The sequence below is a fragment of the Amblyomma maculatum genome, chromosome 4, assembly GCF_055883805.1.
Source record: "Amblyomma maculatum isolate TAMU_Amacu chromosome 4, ASM5588380v1, whole genome shotgun sequence".
Lineage (NCBI taxonomy): Eukaryota > Metazoa > Arthropoda > Arachnida > Ixodida > Ixodidae > Amblyomma > Amblyomma maculatum.
The window spans coordinates 98,159,857-98,177,904 of record NC_139347.1 but is presented as its reverse complement, the minus strand read 5'-3'; the positions used below and the strand labels follow the sequence as shown (position 1 = coordinate 98,177,904).

The window sequence follows — 18,048 nt, the reverse complement described above, 5'->3', positions numbered from 1 at the left end:
CTGTTTCACTGGCTCAGTTATGCGACGTCGCAATAATATTTCTCGAACCGCCGGATTTTCGGCTGTCTGGGCCGCCGTGACGCGCGGTATATGGAGCTAGCAGGCGGAGAATGCTTATTGCGGCAGAGCAGGTAACAACACAAATAGTAAGAGACACGCACACGCACACAAGGACAACGCTACACTGACAACTATATTAACTAGAAACCGCACATCTTCTTCCTTCACTTCACGTCTGCAGCCAACTTCCTCCTTGTCTTTAACATCCTGCCGGTTTGCGCAAAAATTCTACTTCCTTGTTCTACAAAACCACTGATGGCTTACTGACACATTGGTCTCCCAAGTCACAAATTGCATATGCTTCATAAGTTTCTCTTGTCCTTCATCCTTTTCATAACCTTAACATTGGGAAGGTCAGCCGGACATTTCTGGTCTCTACAACCAACGCAGTCTTTGCAGTGCACAGCGAGATTAGTGCCAGACTTGTCCGATATTGCCATAGCGTGCTCTCTATGTCATTGAGACATCTTCCTTATTGCGGGCTGAAATTAAGAAGCTTCATACTGGCACCAGATCTAGGCGCAACCTTTGTCCTCAAAATGTTCTCAAAATGGCCGGAAAATGGTTGTCACCGGGCTAAATCGCGGCACTCGTACGAAGGTCTCTCGGTGATTCCCGCATACGCACACCTCTGTTTTTGTGAAGGCGTCTGCTTAATTTGCAAAGGTATTAAATCGCTCATTAACAACGCAACCCGGCGCCGTCCAGAAACCCGGTGACGTCTCAGCCACAAGACCTTAGCTGTAATTAAACACTCACAACGCTCAGCATAAAAGTGACGTCACGTGTGAAATAAAGTAATTAAACTGTGACATGCATGGCATGCGTTCATGTCTCAAAGGATTAGACAAAATTTTCACTTTATAGGTGGGCATCGAACCCACGACCCTCGGGTGGCGAGCCACACACGTTACCGACTAGGCTTTCTGTATTAAAGTCAATGTTTTATTTGTACGTCGTGTAGGCAATGAACCTCTCAACAACAACAAAAAAAGTAGTCTGAAGTGCATTCCGTATTTTTTTTTTTTTTTTTTTTGCGCCAGGAATGACTACCGCTTCTCCTCTAGCCTCAGCTCCTCCTCCCCTCCTCCCTTGAAATTTAAACATTCCCCCATAATTTCATTTCCTGGGGCGACCTACAAGGCTGCTTGCGTTCGAGCTGTGTGAGAAAGACATCCGAAACAGGCACCGACGACATAAATCACTCCTGCCCATGCCTTCTTCCAACGCAGGCAGACCCGCGCAGAGTTCAGACATGGTAAATGTCTTGTTAAAACTCTGTTAAATATTTGTTAAATGAGAACGTCGTCCTCAATTTTGTCTGCTCCTTGCGCTGGCTGCATCCCTTCACACTGAAACATCCATCTACTTCCTGAGCTTTCCTTGATTTAACCGTTGAACTGATTGTTGGCTAATTACTGGTTTCATCCTGAGCTGACTGCTCGCTGCATTGGCTGTCTAGCGAGTGGCCTTGGATGCCACCTGGGCAGCACTGCGTGCAACCTCCTTGCTCACAGCTGACGCCGCGGGTGCTTCGTGGAAGGGTCAGCAGTCGCCCTTCGAGGCGTGCGCACTCTTGAGGCCGCGGGCCACCGCAGAAACACGTGCCGCACTCTGCTCGCAGAAGGCCGCCTGCGGGAGGAAGTGCACCGAAGGAAGCGCTGCCGATAGCGTTTCATCGCGTGATTTCGGCTCGTCGTGTGCCTTTTGGAGGTATACAGAAAGTGGACGCGAGGAGGAAGGGCGTTATATATCTGCCTCCTTGCGTAAGGGAGACGTACCCCACACGCCAGAGAGGGAAGATTAAGGATGAAGATCGGTTGATAAAAGGAGGAAAATCTTGAGGGCAGATAGAACAGGTAGAAAATGTCGGAAAAAGAAGCGAAGATGTACAAAGAGGCGACAAAAGTCACAATTGTGCTCAGGGGCTGTTCATAATAAATCTAACGGCCAGGATGCAGGGTGTGTCGAAATTTTGTGTGATAGGCTGTCGGATATTTCACACGCTTTTCCATTTCTCGGTCAGAGAAGTTCGATCACGGCAATAACATTAAGGGGCACAGCCGCAATCCATGGACTTCTTATTAAAAAAAAAAACACAATAAAGGAAGGTAATTTGATATGTAGGCGGCAATGACGAGGCGAAGAAAGCGAAAAAAAAAGTAAAAGCGAAAACTTAAGAAAAAATACACTTTTAACGAAGAAATGAAAATAGTTACTATGTTGCCTTCTATTAGGATAGGCGAATGCGTAACAAATAGGGACATTTATTTTTTCTACGTAGTGAAACTTTTATGTGAATCATGTGAAACTGTGAGACTATAATGTATACAACAAACACTTCGCACGTCTTACGACGCAAATTGTACGCAGGCAAAACATTTCAAGCGCCACGTTCTGATCGAAAGGAGTGCTTTTCGGCACGTGGAAACAAACACCCAAGGGATTAACTTTAAACTCCGTTAGCGGAATGAGCGGCCTGAATGAGCAAACGGGTTTCTAATCACGACTAGGTATCTGTAAATTTGCGGTACTCGCCAGTGCTTTGCTTTATGTCCGCGCGCTTTCCAATCGAAGCGCTAATACGTATCCTCCAAAATAGGCTCTCCAACCAATGGCGTCGATCGTTCGTCATGATGTAGTGGTAAATCGTATTGCTACCGTTGTCGTGGCATTACATGGGCTGACAGGCGCAAAAGGGATTTCCGCAGATTAACCGGAGGAAAATGCTTAGCCGACGTGGCCGTCGCACGCTCGTTGCATACCTTCCGCAAAATATTGACGATGAGTGGACTATAGGCTGTCCGCGATTAAGTCACGGAGCGACATTTAAGCGGAATAATTAAAAACTGCCCGCAGCGCACCCGTTAATGACTGTCAGCAAGACACTGACAAAACTTCAAGTTCTGCGTTCGATTAATTCTGAAGCGAACACTTCTGTATAAGCCCCCAGTCCTTTGACGAATAGCGTGGTGCCAAAGATATGGTAATATTTGAATAGATCCGATGCAGTTGACGCACGTATGGGCGTGCATGTGCAAGCTTCGTCAAAAGTTTAAGAGTCCAAGAGGTTTGCTTAGAAGCCGCACGATGGGGCTTTTTTTTTTTTTTTTCCTTTGCCGTAAAAGGCGCAACGAGCCGTACACAAGGTCGATAATTATAGCCCTGACTCCATAATTTCGACAAAGGGTGCACATTTTGATTACCGGGAAACTAAGCGAGTTGGTGTTGCTTGTAAGACGTAAAGGAAAGAAAAGAAGACCACGACGATACAGCGGAATACAGAACAGGCGCTATGATGGTTTATTTGAGCAAGAAAGAAAAACTGTTGCAGTGATGATGTCATGCGGCAGTGCTCACAAAACTCACTCTAATGTGCGATAGAATATCTAACGCAAGTGCTACCAACTTCAGCAATACGAAAGGTTACCACTAGCTCCCCAACAGTCTGATTACCGTGTAGGAAAGTGGCACGGATAAATATCCACTGGCATTGTGTTTGCACAGTGAACTCCACACTATCTCCTAAAGAGCAGGTAGGACTCTCCTCCCAAGGGCTTCGCAGTCTGATGGATGCTACTCATCTTTTTAACACTACCCAGAAGCTGGACATATATCTTAGGAATCTTTACTTGGAGCAATAGATCAAAAGACACGGGGTCATTATTCGGCCTGTGTTCGCACATAGTGCGCAGACACTTCAACTCCCGCCTCATATAATAAAGTGCTAACCAAGTGCTTGTCTCTCCTCTTTCTTCGCATGTTGGCGCCCGTAGTGCAACTGCCCGTTCCGGCGTACGTGCTGGCCGCCGGCTACTTCTCCATCTTCCTGGTCTCCCTGTTCCTGCTGGCGGGTCTCTTCCTGGTGAGCGCACGATACCCCGCGTACAGGCAGCCACTGCGAACCATTGTCTCAGCGGTAGCGCGTGCGATTTATCGGACGCACGTCGGGGCAGTATCAACTGCCGCCACGCGACCTGTAAAGCTCGCTTCTTTCCGAAGAACCTGGATAACAAAGAGAAAGAGTTAGCTATACATGTGTCTTGTGTAGCCTGTGATTCGATCCATTGCTTGCCGTTTTTCGTCTGGGGTGTGATAACGCTTTTTTTTTTCACTCATTTTATTGGTTTTGCTTTGGAAGTGAATGTTTTGGAGACATTCACTTCTATTTCTTTAAACATTATGTTCTTTTATCCGCCATTCTGGGCTATCTCCTTCAGACGTCCTGAAATAGCTGAGAATCGGACGCTGAAGCCAGCACTGGAACTTTTGCCCAAGCCCACTTAAAAAATCCTTCGTCAGAGGTTTAACATACGTGGAAGGGGCGCTCGGAGCTAAATTCTACGCAGCACCAATGTGTTTGTTTGTGTATGATAGAATGAGAATGAGTGAGTGAGTTAAAGTGTGTGTGTGTGTGTGTGTGTGTGTGTGTGTGTGTGTGTGTGTGTGTGTGTGTGTGTGTGTGTGTGTGTGTGTGTGTGTGTGTGTGTGTGTGTGTGTGTGTGTGTGTGTGTGTGTGTGTGTGTGTGTGTGTGTGTGTGTGTGTGTGTGTTTGCGCGCGCGTGTGCGTGCGGGGGGGGGATAGATAGTTTGCTAGATAGATAGTAGCAGATAGGTAGATAGATAGATAGTAGCAGTAATGAAGTTCGGCTTGCATTGGAATTGGAGATGTTTCCAGAGTCAAGACTGCGTCAGGAGAAAGTCTTCCCAAGCCTTTAGTAGTGTAGTGAGGGCAATGTGCGACGTTGCATTGGCGTTGGAATTTCGCCCCTGCATGAAGTAGGCTAGCGAATTGCCATATCTTCGCAATTATAAGCACCGCCACCCCCGGTTTTGAGAGAAAGGGAGCGTAGACAAGGTTTCCAGCGCTCTTCCTCACTCACCGGAGCATTTACAGATCCGAGGTGACGCGGTGTCTGGGGCGCGACCTCCACTTGTGTTGCGTTCCTACACTACACGACAACTGGCGGCGCAGGAAGCCAAAAGCTGGCCGAAGGCGACCCCGATTACTTTATCAGTGTGTTGTCACGTGGACCCGGACTCGACGGCCATTCGGCGGATCTTGGCAGGTTTTGCAGGCATCGCTGGCCCGCGTTGCATTGTTTTATATCAACTGCTTGGCGTCCGGATACGGAAGTCGGGATGAGTTTGAAGAGGGCTGCCACTGCTTGAACTTCAAACTCACTGCATTTGCGTAAGCTGCCAAATAAATTGTTATTTCTCGCGCCCGTCTCATCAGGATATTGATACGAAAACATGGGAAAGAGGGGGGGGGGGGGGGAGGTACAGATTTTCGGATCTAAGCACTCCCCCTCTCTACTTTGGGCAATGCGATCGTGAAAAAAGGGCTTGTTTAGAATCGAATAATAAAGACATATATGCACTTTGGACCACGAAACTGTTTTCGACCACGCTTTGCACACCGTTTTGAACGTGCATAAAAATTACAAAGATAAATTTTATTTCTAAAATTCGACAATAACATAGTATTTAATCGTTGTTTGTATTTTGGTTCATCGATAAGTTAAGGGAACTTTGCGGCTAGCACATCGGATGGCAATCGAGTGGCCGCTGTCTACCGCTAAAGCCATATAAGACTGACTTCGCTAAATGTCGCGAGACGGATGGGGATTTAAAGGGTCGCGCAGATAAAGAAGGAAACTTACCCCTTCTCTCTCTCTCTCTCTCTCTCTCTCTACTCACAGCAGCGGAAATGAGATTTCACTAGAATCGCGACGCCATGAGTGCCTGTGATAAGATCAATAACACCCAATCGCGTCTTTCTACGCCATACGATCGTAAAAAGCGACAGACGGTAAAAGAAAGAAGTAAGCGCGAAAGCGAACCGGCCGCATACCTAAAAGCTCTCGACGCGGCGACCACGTACTATACCTGCAGACACGCGCGCGGAACGCAAATTTTGCGAATAAAATAAGAAAAAGGCGTTGGGTCGCAGTTACCGACGCGCGTGTAATCCTATCGTCAGACGCGTTTCTCGAGACTCCGGAGCCAATTTCCCTACTGCTGCAGTGCAGAGAAGGAATGGAACGCGGGAGGAGGACGCGACAAAGACATAAGTAAAAGAAAAGGAAGAAGAGCGCCGTGTCCGCTCGCTCACCGCGGAGTGGCGCAAGGAAGAGGATGCGTGAAATGAGCGGATCCGCCGGGCTACGTGCGGGCGCGCGTCACGCGACGCGCATCACCTCGCTGTGGGTGTGGGGTGGAAAGCGAGAACGCAGAATGCGTGCATCCATTTTTTAGGGGCGCGTGTGTTAACGATATTAGAATGTAGTGTTGCACCTGATTGGGTGGGTAGAAATTGTTATGTTGGATTTGCAAGTGCAGATAGCAGTGAAGGCGGTAATTATAAAGAGACGTGATGGTGATAATTTGATCCTCTAAAAAAAGTTCTGTTGAAGTATGTAAGTACGGCATATTGTTTAGGGAACGAATGCCTTTCTTGCTTTACGTAAACAATATGCCGTACGTAACGAATGCCTTTCTTTCTGAACGCCCTGCCGGGGTGGTGCAGTGGTAAGACGCCCGACTACTGTGCCGGAGTACTCGGGTTCGAACCCGACCTCGGCTGCTGCGTTTCGATGGAGGCGAAACGAAGAGGCGTCCGTGTGCTGTGCGATGTCAGCGCACGTTGAAAATCCCCAGGTGGTAGAAATTACTTCGTAGCCCTCCACTACGGCTCCTCTTTCTACTTTCACTCCCACCTTCTTCCCTTCCCTTACGGCGCGGTTGAGGTGTCCACAGAAAACAAGCGAGACAGTTACTGCGCCTTTCCCTTCCTATAAATCAATCAGTTTTCTTTCTGAACGAAGAAGTGGTGTGGGCTTTTTTTTAGAAGTCGTCCCCTATAAGAGCTTGAAATAGTTTAGGGGTGGTCAAAACAGGACGTGGTAAACTTGTAGTCTGATGTGGATAGAAAAATCTTCCGGGTCCAAACTAGGGCACCTAAATCAGAAGAGTTTTGTGTGTGTGTGTGTGTGTGTGTGTGTGTGTGTGTGTGTGTGTGTGTGTGTGTGTGTGTGTGTGTGTGTGTGTGTGTGTGTGTGTGTGTGTGTGTGTGTGTGTGTGTGTGTGTGTGTGTGTGTGTGTGTGTGTGTGTGTGTGTGTGTGTGTGTGTGTGTGTGTTTGCGTGCGTGCGCGAGTACATATATATGTGCGAATACAAGTGTGAGTGCATGTGTGTGAGTGTGCGAATAAGTGTGCGATTTGCGCATGTAAGAATACGGAAGAGCGCGTGCGTGCGCGTGCGCTCATTACGAGCGCCCACATGAATACGCTGGGGCTGCCCGTCGGCTGGTCGTAATTCACACGCTCCTCTCATTTGTGTGCTCTCGGCTACTGCGCGTTGTTGTGGTCTCCCATCTCCACTCGCTTTGGGAAAAGGACTTGCGGAAGGCAGGCTGGCTCATTCGATGAATGCTGTGAGCTGTACAGAGAGAAAGAGAGGTCAGCGCAAACGGACCCAACGTGGTGTAAGCGGGTCATTTGCAAATTCTGCGCGCGCACGCGTGCGAGTCGTGGTCAGCGACGCGAGCGGAGCCCTTCTCGCGCGCTGGTCGACTTTGCTCGGCGCATCGCTGCCCTCTCGGACGCCTATCGCCATTGCATGCGCTGGTTCGCACGGCGCATCACCGAGGAGAAAAGAATGGTTGTGCGTGCTTCTGAAAGCGAAATGACTCGAGATCAGGAAGCCGCAGTTCCCTCTGCTCGCCGACGGGGATTAGTGAATGGATCCGTGCGAAGAGAAAAGGCGGCGAAAGCTCTAACGGAGGCCCCGTTTGCATGGACGTTGTGGGGCGGCGCCAACTAGCGCACGATGGCAGGATTGTTCGTTCCCAGAAGGACTGTCGGACAAATATGTAGGGCGAAAAATAGCACGGATCCACTGGCACCTTTGCATATAAAATTCAGTGATGAGCTACTTGTTTAACCGTGCAATTAAAGCCAAATAGCCTGAACGCCAGAAAATCGCAGGTAGGATTCGTCCTAGCACGAATTGCTGGTGGTGCTGTTTTTGTGATAAGGTGATTAAGGATAGCGCGCCATGAAGGTAGGCAGTTAAAAATTACGGAAATATGGAAAGCTGTGGTGCGGTCAGCTGTTGCTCATGCGGTGTTTTTTGTGCGATTAGGGGTCACTGGCGAAAAAGCCATGATGTTTCGGGATGTCCATTCGCCAAGCTACTGCGTCTCCCTCTTACAACTGTTCGGGGATGGCACACACTGCTGGCGTCAGCACTGTTGGCAGGCTGGCCGTGTGGATGTGGAATTTGGTATCGCTAGTGCTTCCGGAGTCCAATAGGCCTTGCTTCCGCACTAGTGGTATGACGAGCCAGATACCGCAAAATAAAATTGTTTTTGTTAGCACTACGCTGCGTAACGCTGCAAACTCAGCAGTAGATGCAGCAGCAAGTCGTACTATAGGGTTGAAGGCAATAGTATTCAGCAAACCTAGTTGCTCCCTCTGACGTGATAGTCATCCAGCGTGAAACATATTTAGATTAAGTTTTTTAAACGAAGGATATGACACGCAACTCAGCATCATCATCATCATCATCATCAGCCTGACTATACCCACTGCAGGGCGAAGGCCTCTCCCATATTTCTCCAATTAACCCGGTTCTGTGCTAGCTGCATCCACTTGACCCCTGCGAACTTCTTAACCTCATCCGCCCACCTAACTTTCTGCTACCCTCTGTCGCGCTTTCATTTGCTTGGAATACAATTTGCTAAACTTAACGACCATCGGTTATCCCCTCTTCGCACTACATGTCCTGCCCATGTCCATTTCTTCTTAATTTCCGCTAGAATGTCGGTAACTTGACACGCAACTAGGGGAACGGCAATCGCTCGATGGTGTGTGGAGTGACATCGTGGATATAGCATAAAATCAACATTACCTTTAAGCTCATTCGTTGTGTGTGACTGCGCTGATGGAAAACTCCGAGAATAAAATATATGTTTAACCAGATCTGTAAAGCTACAGCAATACAGACAAAGTTAAGCCAGTAAGTTGAGCAAATATAACCAAATCTAAACAAAGGTAAACATTTACCAGCCCAAGTAAAGATGACCACAGCTAAATAACGAGGCGCATCTAAGTCGCACTTCGTATCGCAAACTATAAATCGGACACAATTTTTTCGCGTACATATCTGTAATCTTTCGTGAAGAATAAACTGGTTGATAGAGTTGCGGTGCGTCCTGTTGTTCGTGTAGTTGTAGTTTGTATATCAGGCAAAAACTTTTCTTGCGTGGATTTTGATCTCCCTACACTCCGTTGTGGTTGAGTTCTCAGTAACTGCCTAATTTCGTTACTCCTTCCTTTCGTTCTCGGAGTATGTTCGGTGGTGGCATATCAGCGCGCAGCGTGGTTTGAATCTTGGCAGCTTACGTACATATTTAAGATGCGCAAGTTCAGGTAGTTCTGCGTGCATTGAAACGTAATTTTTATGTTTCCACAAACACCTCAGAATCACGTACACGCGTAGACGAAGTTTTCCCCCAACCTTAACCTACTTAGCTCGTAATTATGTATTCGCGTGGTGGAAACATTCAGAATTTGTTGGACCTGATTTGTCAAAATTTTTTGTCGGGGCTTCTCCTAATCTCTCGGGTTAACTTCATATTGCCTATCAGGTGTAGTGACGCGTGGCACATATTTAGATCAAACTGTTTCGAGCGTCCATGTATGCGCGGCGTAGATCCAACAACGACATGCGACGAGAAGTGAACGTGGCGCTGTCCCCGTGTTCGCAGAGGAAGTCCAACTACCTCTTGGGTTGGCTGTTCGTGTCGGTGCTGTTCTTCTTTCCCGAGTGCGGTCTGGCGCTCTTCATGAGCCTCCAGTATTGGGTGAGTGCACTTGATACACGCTTGTCTACATGCACGTCTGCATGCACGCGCCCCTGCTACTCCATGTACTTGTGCTTCTGGATGTGCCCTTTAGTGTGCACCTGTGCAGTGTCAACGTCAGCGTGTTGTCGTTCGAAGAGCACAGTATGCAGCGTACCATTGTCACATAGCGTTTTCCTTTTATTTTTTTGCCTCCTTTTTCGATGTGTCAGGCTCTGTGAATGTGTGCACAAACTCTACAATTTCAAAGTCAAAATGCCACGCTGTGAAGCTATCTATGAGAATTCGTGGGCTCAATTATTAGGGCAAGGGAGCTCTGAAGCAATCAGCGAAGTTTAGGTGGACTTGCTGCCATCGTGAATGATACGCGGTATACCCAATGCTTCTGCAATATAGCTGCGCTGTGGGCGGGGGAATGCAAACAGCAAACAAATTGATCAAAAACGGGGGCACACGAGTCATAAGGTCGCATTTCAGTGGTGACAACTGAAGACTATAAATGAAAAGCGGGGGATTAAACGCCCCACGTTTTTCGGCGGTATGGTTGCAGCTATGGCTATGGCTTTACGAAGACAGTGCGTACGAAAATAAGTGCGAGGGAAGAAAGAGAGCGCCTGTAGTGTGAGAAGGCGATCTCGTCGTCCTGAATGCTGCCCGCACTCTGCGCCGTATAAAGTGCGATTTTCGTGCAGAGTAAATATTTTAATCCCCAAACTTCAATTTCCCACACATCTCAAAACTTATTCACGCCAATTCCGGCTACTAAGTTGCTCTCACGATCATCCGTGCCTGACCCACTGCTATTATATAACAACGTTGAGAACTATAGCACCGGGCTCCAAATTGCATTCGGCTTTTTTCCCACGGAATCTTCCGTTGTCATGTGTGCGTGTGTGTTAAAGCGCGCTCATCCGATGCCGTCCAGTTTTCTTTCACAGTGCAGCGACCCTTATCTGGGCGTCCATCCTTTGTTTGTGTGTTTGCCTGTGCAGAAACTGGACAGCAAGGGCATCGCGGAGCTGGCCTTCTACATTGCCCGGGCGGTGATGAACGTAAGAGAAAAGCCACTTTCACACCCTTTTCTCTATCTCTCCTCTGTCCTTCGCAAGTGCGGCTCACGCCGCTCTCTTCGGCAAAACCCATCAGTTAGCTCGTCAAGCCGCACGACTGACTGCCGCACTCGTCTCACGCTACAGTTGAGTGAAAAGAAATGTGTGCTGTGATAAGTGTCTGAGGCTGAGTGCGAAGTGCTGCCGTGACTTTTTTTTTTCTTAATTATACATACCGAGTGCGGTATTTCAGCCCTGTGCTGCGTGACAGACGGCTGAATTAAGGCTGGACTGTATATAAACAACAATTACTCCTTCAGTACGGGCTGCACTTTTTGACGAGCAAATGTGTATGTGTGTATATATATATAGCAGAGCGGGGCTACTGCATACTTTAGGCCTGATCGCAAAGGGGGCTACAGTTGAAGCTCTGGAACGGCGGCGGCTGTGTTACGTGTTGCCTGTCGCATTGTTCCAGGCCGAATACCGTCTTCAAACCAGGAGCACGTACCCACATATTATTCTTCGCGGAGTTTTGGAGTGTATGGTCGTCGTCGAAAGTGACCGCGTGACGCTATCAGCGCGTCCAAGCGCCTTTTCCAGAATAACACTTTGCTGCTACGACAGTGGCGAGCGAACAAGGCGTAGCGTAACGACCCGTTTGCGCGCGGACGAACTTGCGGCGCGTAATTTGCGGCCGGAAAGCGTAGAAGAAGGTTGCCCAGTTTCTCTCCCACCCTCTCCGCCGCGTTCTCATCAGGAGGAGCGAGTCCCTTCGTTCGCGTGGTGCGCGGCCGCCGTTTCACGCTCGGCAGCGTCCCTCGCGAGGGGCGGCTGCGCGCGGCCCCATTGGCGCAGCTAAGCGTGAAATTCATCATCCTCGAAACACTGGGGGAAGCGCTCGCCTAAGGTCCTAAAGTGCTGCGTGGGCCGAGCTGAACGACCACTTGTGGGCCGCTACTAAACGCCATATCAGTTTTTATTAAGTGTTATGTTTCTATTTTTCTTTCCTAGAAGAGTATACATCCGCTTTTCCTAGAAGAGTATACATCCGCATCGATGTATGTTCTGAAATAGGGTAAATGGAGCCTGATCGCAAGATATGGTCCTCGCGACCAACTTTTGGGCTGTCGGCCCTTCGGGCAATGCGGAGTAAGTTGTCCGCATGAAGTAGTGCGAGAAGTTGTGTGGTGTAATAGTGTCAGTGGTTCTTGAGAAAGAGAGAATGTAGAGGGTTTCGAGTCCCGAGGCATGGTCAATTGTTCTAGTCCTAAGTTTAGGTCTTAGGTTTGAACGCTGGTTAACGCCAAGGGTTCGAGCTCCTCGATCGCGTCGCAGTTGTCATAGCAGCTGTGGCGCCAGCCGGTGTCGAGCCACCAAACCAGAGAGTGTGAAAACGGCATGCGCAGCATGTTCATGTGGACACATATGTCACATGGCTCCGGTGCGATGTCGTCACATTTCTACAAGTCCCGCTGGAGTGGCGCAGTGGTTACGGCGCTCGACTACTGTTCCCAGCTTTGTAGTGCGGTTGAGGGTGGCTGTTCCTGGCCCTACAGGGCTGGGACTGTAGGTCAACGCCGCTTGCGTCGGGGGCTAGCCAGCCATCAAATTTTTATCTGTTGTAGGCCGTCATTGCACCCGCCACCGCTTAGGTGGTGGACGACGGCTGTTGCGGCACGCGTCTTTCTTTCCCTCTTCTTTTTCTTTTTTTTCTCTACTTTCTCTCTTCTGTATGGACGAGGCAGCGGAGGTAGCTCAGCTTCAGTAGCAGGCCCTTGCATTTTTTTTTTCATTTTTTTCTACAGCCACGACAACAACAAGGACGCGGGATCGAATCCCGGCCTCGACGGCAGCTTTTCGGTAAAGGCGAAAAGCAAGGCGCCCGTGTGCTGTGCGATGTCAGTGCACGTTAAAGAACCCCAGGTGGTCGAAATTTCCGGAGTCCTCCACTACGGCGTCTCTCATAGCCTGAGTCGCTTTGGGACGTTAAACCCGACAAACCAAACCAACCAAACTTTTCTGCAAGTTATCCTGAATCACGTGGAACATTGTCATAACTTAGTCATGACCTCATATGATTATTACGAAGTTACGTATAACTCGCATTACTCTATACATGGACGATTTTTCACCTTTATTTTTGGTGCCTGATGACATATGATATCGTATCACTTTGACTAGTCATGATTACACGACGTTTTATAACGTCATATTACTGAGTATTACACTACATGACAAGATTATACACCACTAACGATGAGACGATATATACCCTCGTACGACGTTACGTGACTTTTAGGGACAACGACTACTGGCGACGAATTCTGCGAACGATTCCTGCGGTGGCTTTTGCTTCTCGTGAGTCATATAGATGTCGCTTAATAGACCCATTTTATTTCTACATAATCATTTAATTTCGGTAGAGACTATGATTATTAAGGCGAAAGCTTTACATGGTTCATGCGTGTCGTACTGAAAGTGTGACCAGTAAATGGCAACAAAAATCTAACGGGATGTCATACCAAAATTGTGAAGTAACCGTTCGTTGGGCAGCGTCTAAGGCACCTTTGGAGATGGTCTATAAAAGTCCACAGACTATCTTCAGAACTTCAAAGTAGACCCCACCCGGGCACTCTCGGAACGCGGGAGCCCCGCCGCTATGTCGGAACCCGAGGAGGTAAGGTCGATCCCGTCCAGGGCGGCCGCTTTTGGTGGAGGCAAAAAGCAGAGGACCGTACACTGTGCGATGTCACTGCACGTTAAGGAACCTAAGGTGGTCAAAATTTTTCTGAGTCCTCCGCCATATCCTCCCACTATATAGAAACGTTAAACCCTACATACCAAACCAATCGAAATTTCGAACATGAAGCTTTATTCGCGAGGTACTAGGCCGCCGAAGACGTTATATGTAGGAGGAGATTCCATTCACTCTTAATTTAAGCGATATAACAATGTGTGACTACAGAACTGCAAAATACAATGTTTCAGCTTCACATGGTCCTGGTGCGTGCGAATTCTTGAGCTCGCTGTTCTTTCCGTGGCTGCTGCATGCAGCGTGTCGAAATGTGACCGAATGAAGCGAATAATGTGCTGGTCTCTGTCGCCTTCCTTCTCAGCCTGCCCACCATGGATGTTCTGCTCCTCGCCCACTTGACCGTGCGGTGTTCTCTGTCGCAGGTGGTGTGCATCGTTTGCGTCCAGTCGCTGTACACGCAGTGGAAGCAAGAAAAAGCCGTCATGCGCCGCCTGCAGAACCTGAACGTGGTCCGAACACTTCCTTTCTTTCCCCCATTCTCATTACAACGCATGCACTTTCATCTGTGTGCAGTGTGCGAGGGTGACCGGCCAGTAGGCCCAGACATGCTCACCATGAGTTCCGTGCAGGAGAGGGGAAAATTTGAATAAAAGAAAGCAGAGCGCCTATAGCAAGCTTTCATTTCTTCTTTTGGGACCATTCATGCATAGTACGCATGGGTACTAGGCGTTCTTAGCTAACCGTTTTTAATTTATTTTTCCTTTATTTCTGAGCGTGCGTCATTGTGTCTCAACGGATTAAATTGGCAAGTGCAATGGACGCTGGGAAACAATTTGCTCGACGCCTGTGCGCACACTAACATGTTTGCATGACCTGTATGGTCGTAATATAGTCTCGTTCGAAGCTAGTTTTACAATAAAACTTCGCCATATATCATCCCTGATCAGTAGCGCGCTTCCTACTTCTTAAACCACGGTTTGTCCTTCGCAGGTTACCTCTTACCGGGATCTGGTGCCCAGTAAGAGCAACGGTGCGGCGGGTCCCAGCTCTTCGAGCAACGGCGTGGGCGGTGCCAGCCCCGGCGTGCATCGCGCCAACGGCAGCGCCGGCGGCTCCTTGTCGTCGGCGTCGAGGCAACGGTACGTGACGGCCGCCGACAGCGAGCCGACGTACATCGTGGCGCACAACTCGGCTCTCAAGCGGAGCACCTCGTCCGTCTCCGGAATCATGGTGCGCGCCGTGGGTGGAGGGCCGCAGCACGGAGGAGGCGTCTACAACGCCGCTTTCAATGGCAGTCTCAACGGTTGCATGCTGGGCCCTTCGGGCGTCGACTTCTACGCGCCCAACCCGGCCCTCTGGCCCGGCCCCAGCCCGCGGTCAGAGTTCGACGCCTCCTCCTTTGCCGACCTGGTGGCCCGCGGAGGCCCCGTCGGTGGAGGAGGTCTCCTCAACGGCTACCGCAGCATGTCCCGCTCCACGTCGGAGTTGAACCGGGGCGAGCCGTGGACGACGACGCACAGTGCAGTGGCGGCGTCGCCGCTGCCCAGTGTGAGCCCCGTGGACTATGCGACGCAGAGCCTGGACAGACCCAAGTTCCGGCGGCAGGGCGGCGGCCGCAACCGCTGGGACGTGCTTGACGTGCGCGGCTTCGGCGACGTTACCCTGGAGAGGCTCCCCGAGAGGCCCTTCCAGTACCTCAACAGGCCGGGCTCTGTGGTGCGAGGCAATGACTCGGACACAAGCTCCAGTCACAGCATCAGGGACATCGCGCTCTGATCTGACGTGTTCTGAAGCGCTGCAACGCCTGTCTTATACTTGACGGTGCATCGTCCGCTTGTAGGCTTGACGGCGAATGGCGGTTCTGCAACTGTGCCAGACTGTGTCCGCTTTCCGCAGCTCAAGATGCCTGCGATTTCATTCGCAAACGTGATCTGTGCCGACTTCCCTGAGTGTGAATCTCGATGGCTTCGTTCGTGTTCGAGAGAACCGCGCAGCGATAGACGCGGAGCGTAGCTCAGGAGTGTATACCTGCCAGCTTATTCCAGTCATTACGAAAAGACATGAGGCGACTTGCCTCTTTTTTGATACGTTAGCGAAATACAGGCAAACGTATACGCTTCAATATGGCCACGAGAGCATCTTTCACCGCGGGATCCGAGTGGCTTGCCGTCTCCGCTTCTCATACGCGAAGCCGTAGCCGTCCCTAAGCATGTTCGAGGGCCTCCCGTTGGTAATCGCTGGAGTCCGACCACAGCGAGACTTCCAGTGCCCACGCATCGCTTCAGTTTCTGACCTCGCGATAGACGAAGTCGGACTGCAAACGCCAGGAGACCATGATTGCATGTCAAAGTGAAGACTGTACGTAGGTGTACCTATGTTTGCGAGTGCGACCTTGCCAAACTTAAATGGCATGCTCTCGGATCAAGGAGAGGAGCAGTCCAGTAGTATCATACAGGCAGTTAGTTCTATAACAGTTATAAAACACAGTACCAAACCCAATTATTGCAGTTGGCGCATGTTTGAACAATTCAACCGTAACAAGGCGTCAGAACGCGTGGCTCTTAGATATGTACGTTGAACGTGCACAGTCGCGAGAAACGTTAGAGGGAACAAAGAGTAATCATTTATTAATCCATAATTAGGCTTGCCAGTCGCTCCTTTTTTTCCTCTTTTCTTTGTGGCTTTTTTTTTTTTTTTTGCATATTCTATCCAAAAGTCGTCTTTAAACTCAGTGCACAAACAACAAGAAAATTCGCAATTTAGTGCGAAAATTTTGTTCCCTCTCACATTGCTTACTATAGTACATTGGACCAGCACAGCGAATAACAAAGTGTGGAATCGGGCAAGAGTGTTTTTACACCTGAGCGACGCGTGCAGTCAGCCAACATGTGAATTCGTATTCAAAATGCTCGTGCTGGAGAACGCGAATGCAATTCTGACTGCGCATTGTTGAGGGGAGTACAGGCTACAAAGTGAAGTGGTCCAATTTTTATTTTCCTCCTCGTCTCCTTAACTTATTTCGCGTTACGCGCATCGCTAATGTGCTCCGTAACGACGCCGACATTCCATTCTCGACCTAGCGCAGACTATGGCCTTTTTAAATGTACGACTGGAAGGGATATCTAGTACGGCGATGCAATGGGACGTTAGCAAGGGCTCTCAGTGTTGTGTACGTATATCCAAAGAAAACAGATGGTCCATGCGTCTCGCAGTCGGCTTTCCCGAATAGCATCACTGTGAATTGTGTCACAGCGTCGCTTCGTGGTGCATCTTGTAGAAGCATAGCTGGGCACAAAAGGCTAGTGTGTCTTGTGTAGATATTGCGCGCTCCTGTACATATAACACAGTCGCATGTCTCAGTTCATGATGCGATCGGCGGCGTGCTGGGAAATTTTAATTTCTTTTTATCGGCGTGTTGTGCGTGTGTGCCAAGGACGCGTGTCATTTAACAAATCACAGCTTCTCTTTTACCAACAGCAGATTGACAGACAGCTCGTTCTGCCTCCACATTTATATTTCCATCATATAAGAGCATATCTGAGTTTTGTAACGACAGTTTATGACGCGCAATTTCTGGTGCAGACATGATATTGCGTAGTGATTAAGATTCTAGGATCACACACATGTTCGACCTTATACTGACGTCCTGTCCTGATAATATTACTGCTCGTCATTAGCTCTTGTAATATTCGAACAAATCAGCCTCCGTTTCAACGTTCGTCTTATTGAGGCCTGACGAATATTATTCTGGTCAACTCTCTTGCCTTGTTGTTTGCCCCGTTGTTGCCATCGAGGAATGCAAACGGTGTAACAATGCCATATGTGCAAAGAACACAAAGAACCTCTCAAATTGCCTTTTGACTTGCCGCCTTCGCGCATTTCATTAACCGAGGGAATGTACAGAATGCATTTATGTAACATACCCGGAACCAGCGAGTCGTGAGCAACAACTCCTGCGGCAGTTTTGCCCAGTTTGTTTGAGAAGTGAAGTGCATTGAGCGTGTTTTATTGACTTTATTGAAACCGCGGATGCCCTTTTTTTACACTTTGTGCTGCGGAATAAAAAATGAAATGTCGCTCATCGCGCAGTCATTCGCCTGTGTGTGCGTGTACTTACGGTAAGTGTGACCTTTGGCATAGCCCTGGGCGTTGAGTTCGCTGAAGCCTTTATTACATAATAGCATTGCTGGCGAGCAAGATAACAGTAGGGTTGGATGTGAGCGCTATCCTTTTGCTGTGTGTACGTGTACTGTACTGGACGTGGACGCTATCCTTTTGCTCTCGAAATGATAAGAAAAGTAATTGCACA

General features: G+C 49.0%; 1 protein-coding gene across 2 annotated transcripts in view; it reads left to right on the top strand.

Annotated features, from left to right (window-relative positions):
* Rcd6 (Reduction in Cnn dots 6) overlaps positions 1-17,845 on the top strand; it is a 95,895-nt gene extending 78,050 nt beyond the window's left edge. Inside the window, exons 3-7 of one of the 2 annotated variants that reach the window (XM_084602271.1) lie at positions 3,837-3,925; positions 9,837-9,932; positions 10,925-10,984; positions 14,162-14,245; positions 14,730-17,845. In XM_084602271.1, coding sequence (XP_084458397.1) covers positions 3,837-3,925; positions 9,837-9,932; positions 10,925-10,984; positions 14,162-14,245; positions 14,730-15,515 — 1,115 coding nt within the window. In that variant the 3' untranslated portion in view covers positions 15,516-17,845. Of the gene's footprint in view, positions 1-3,836; positions 3,926-9,836; positions 9,933-10,924; positions 10,985-14,161; positions 14,249-14,729 lie in introns of both variants that reach the window. The other variant, XM_084602270.1, reaches the window with a different exon arrangement.
* Positions 17,846-18,048: the final 203 nt, after the last annotated feature.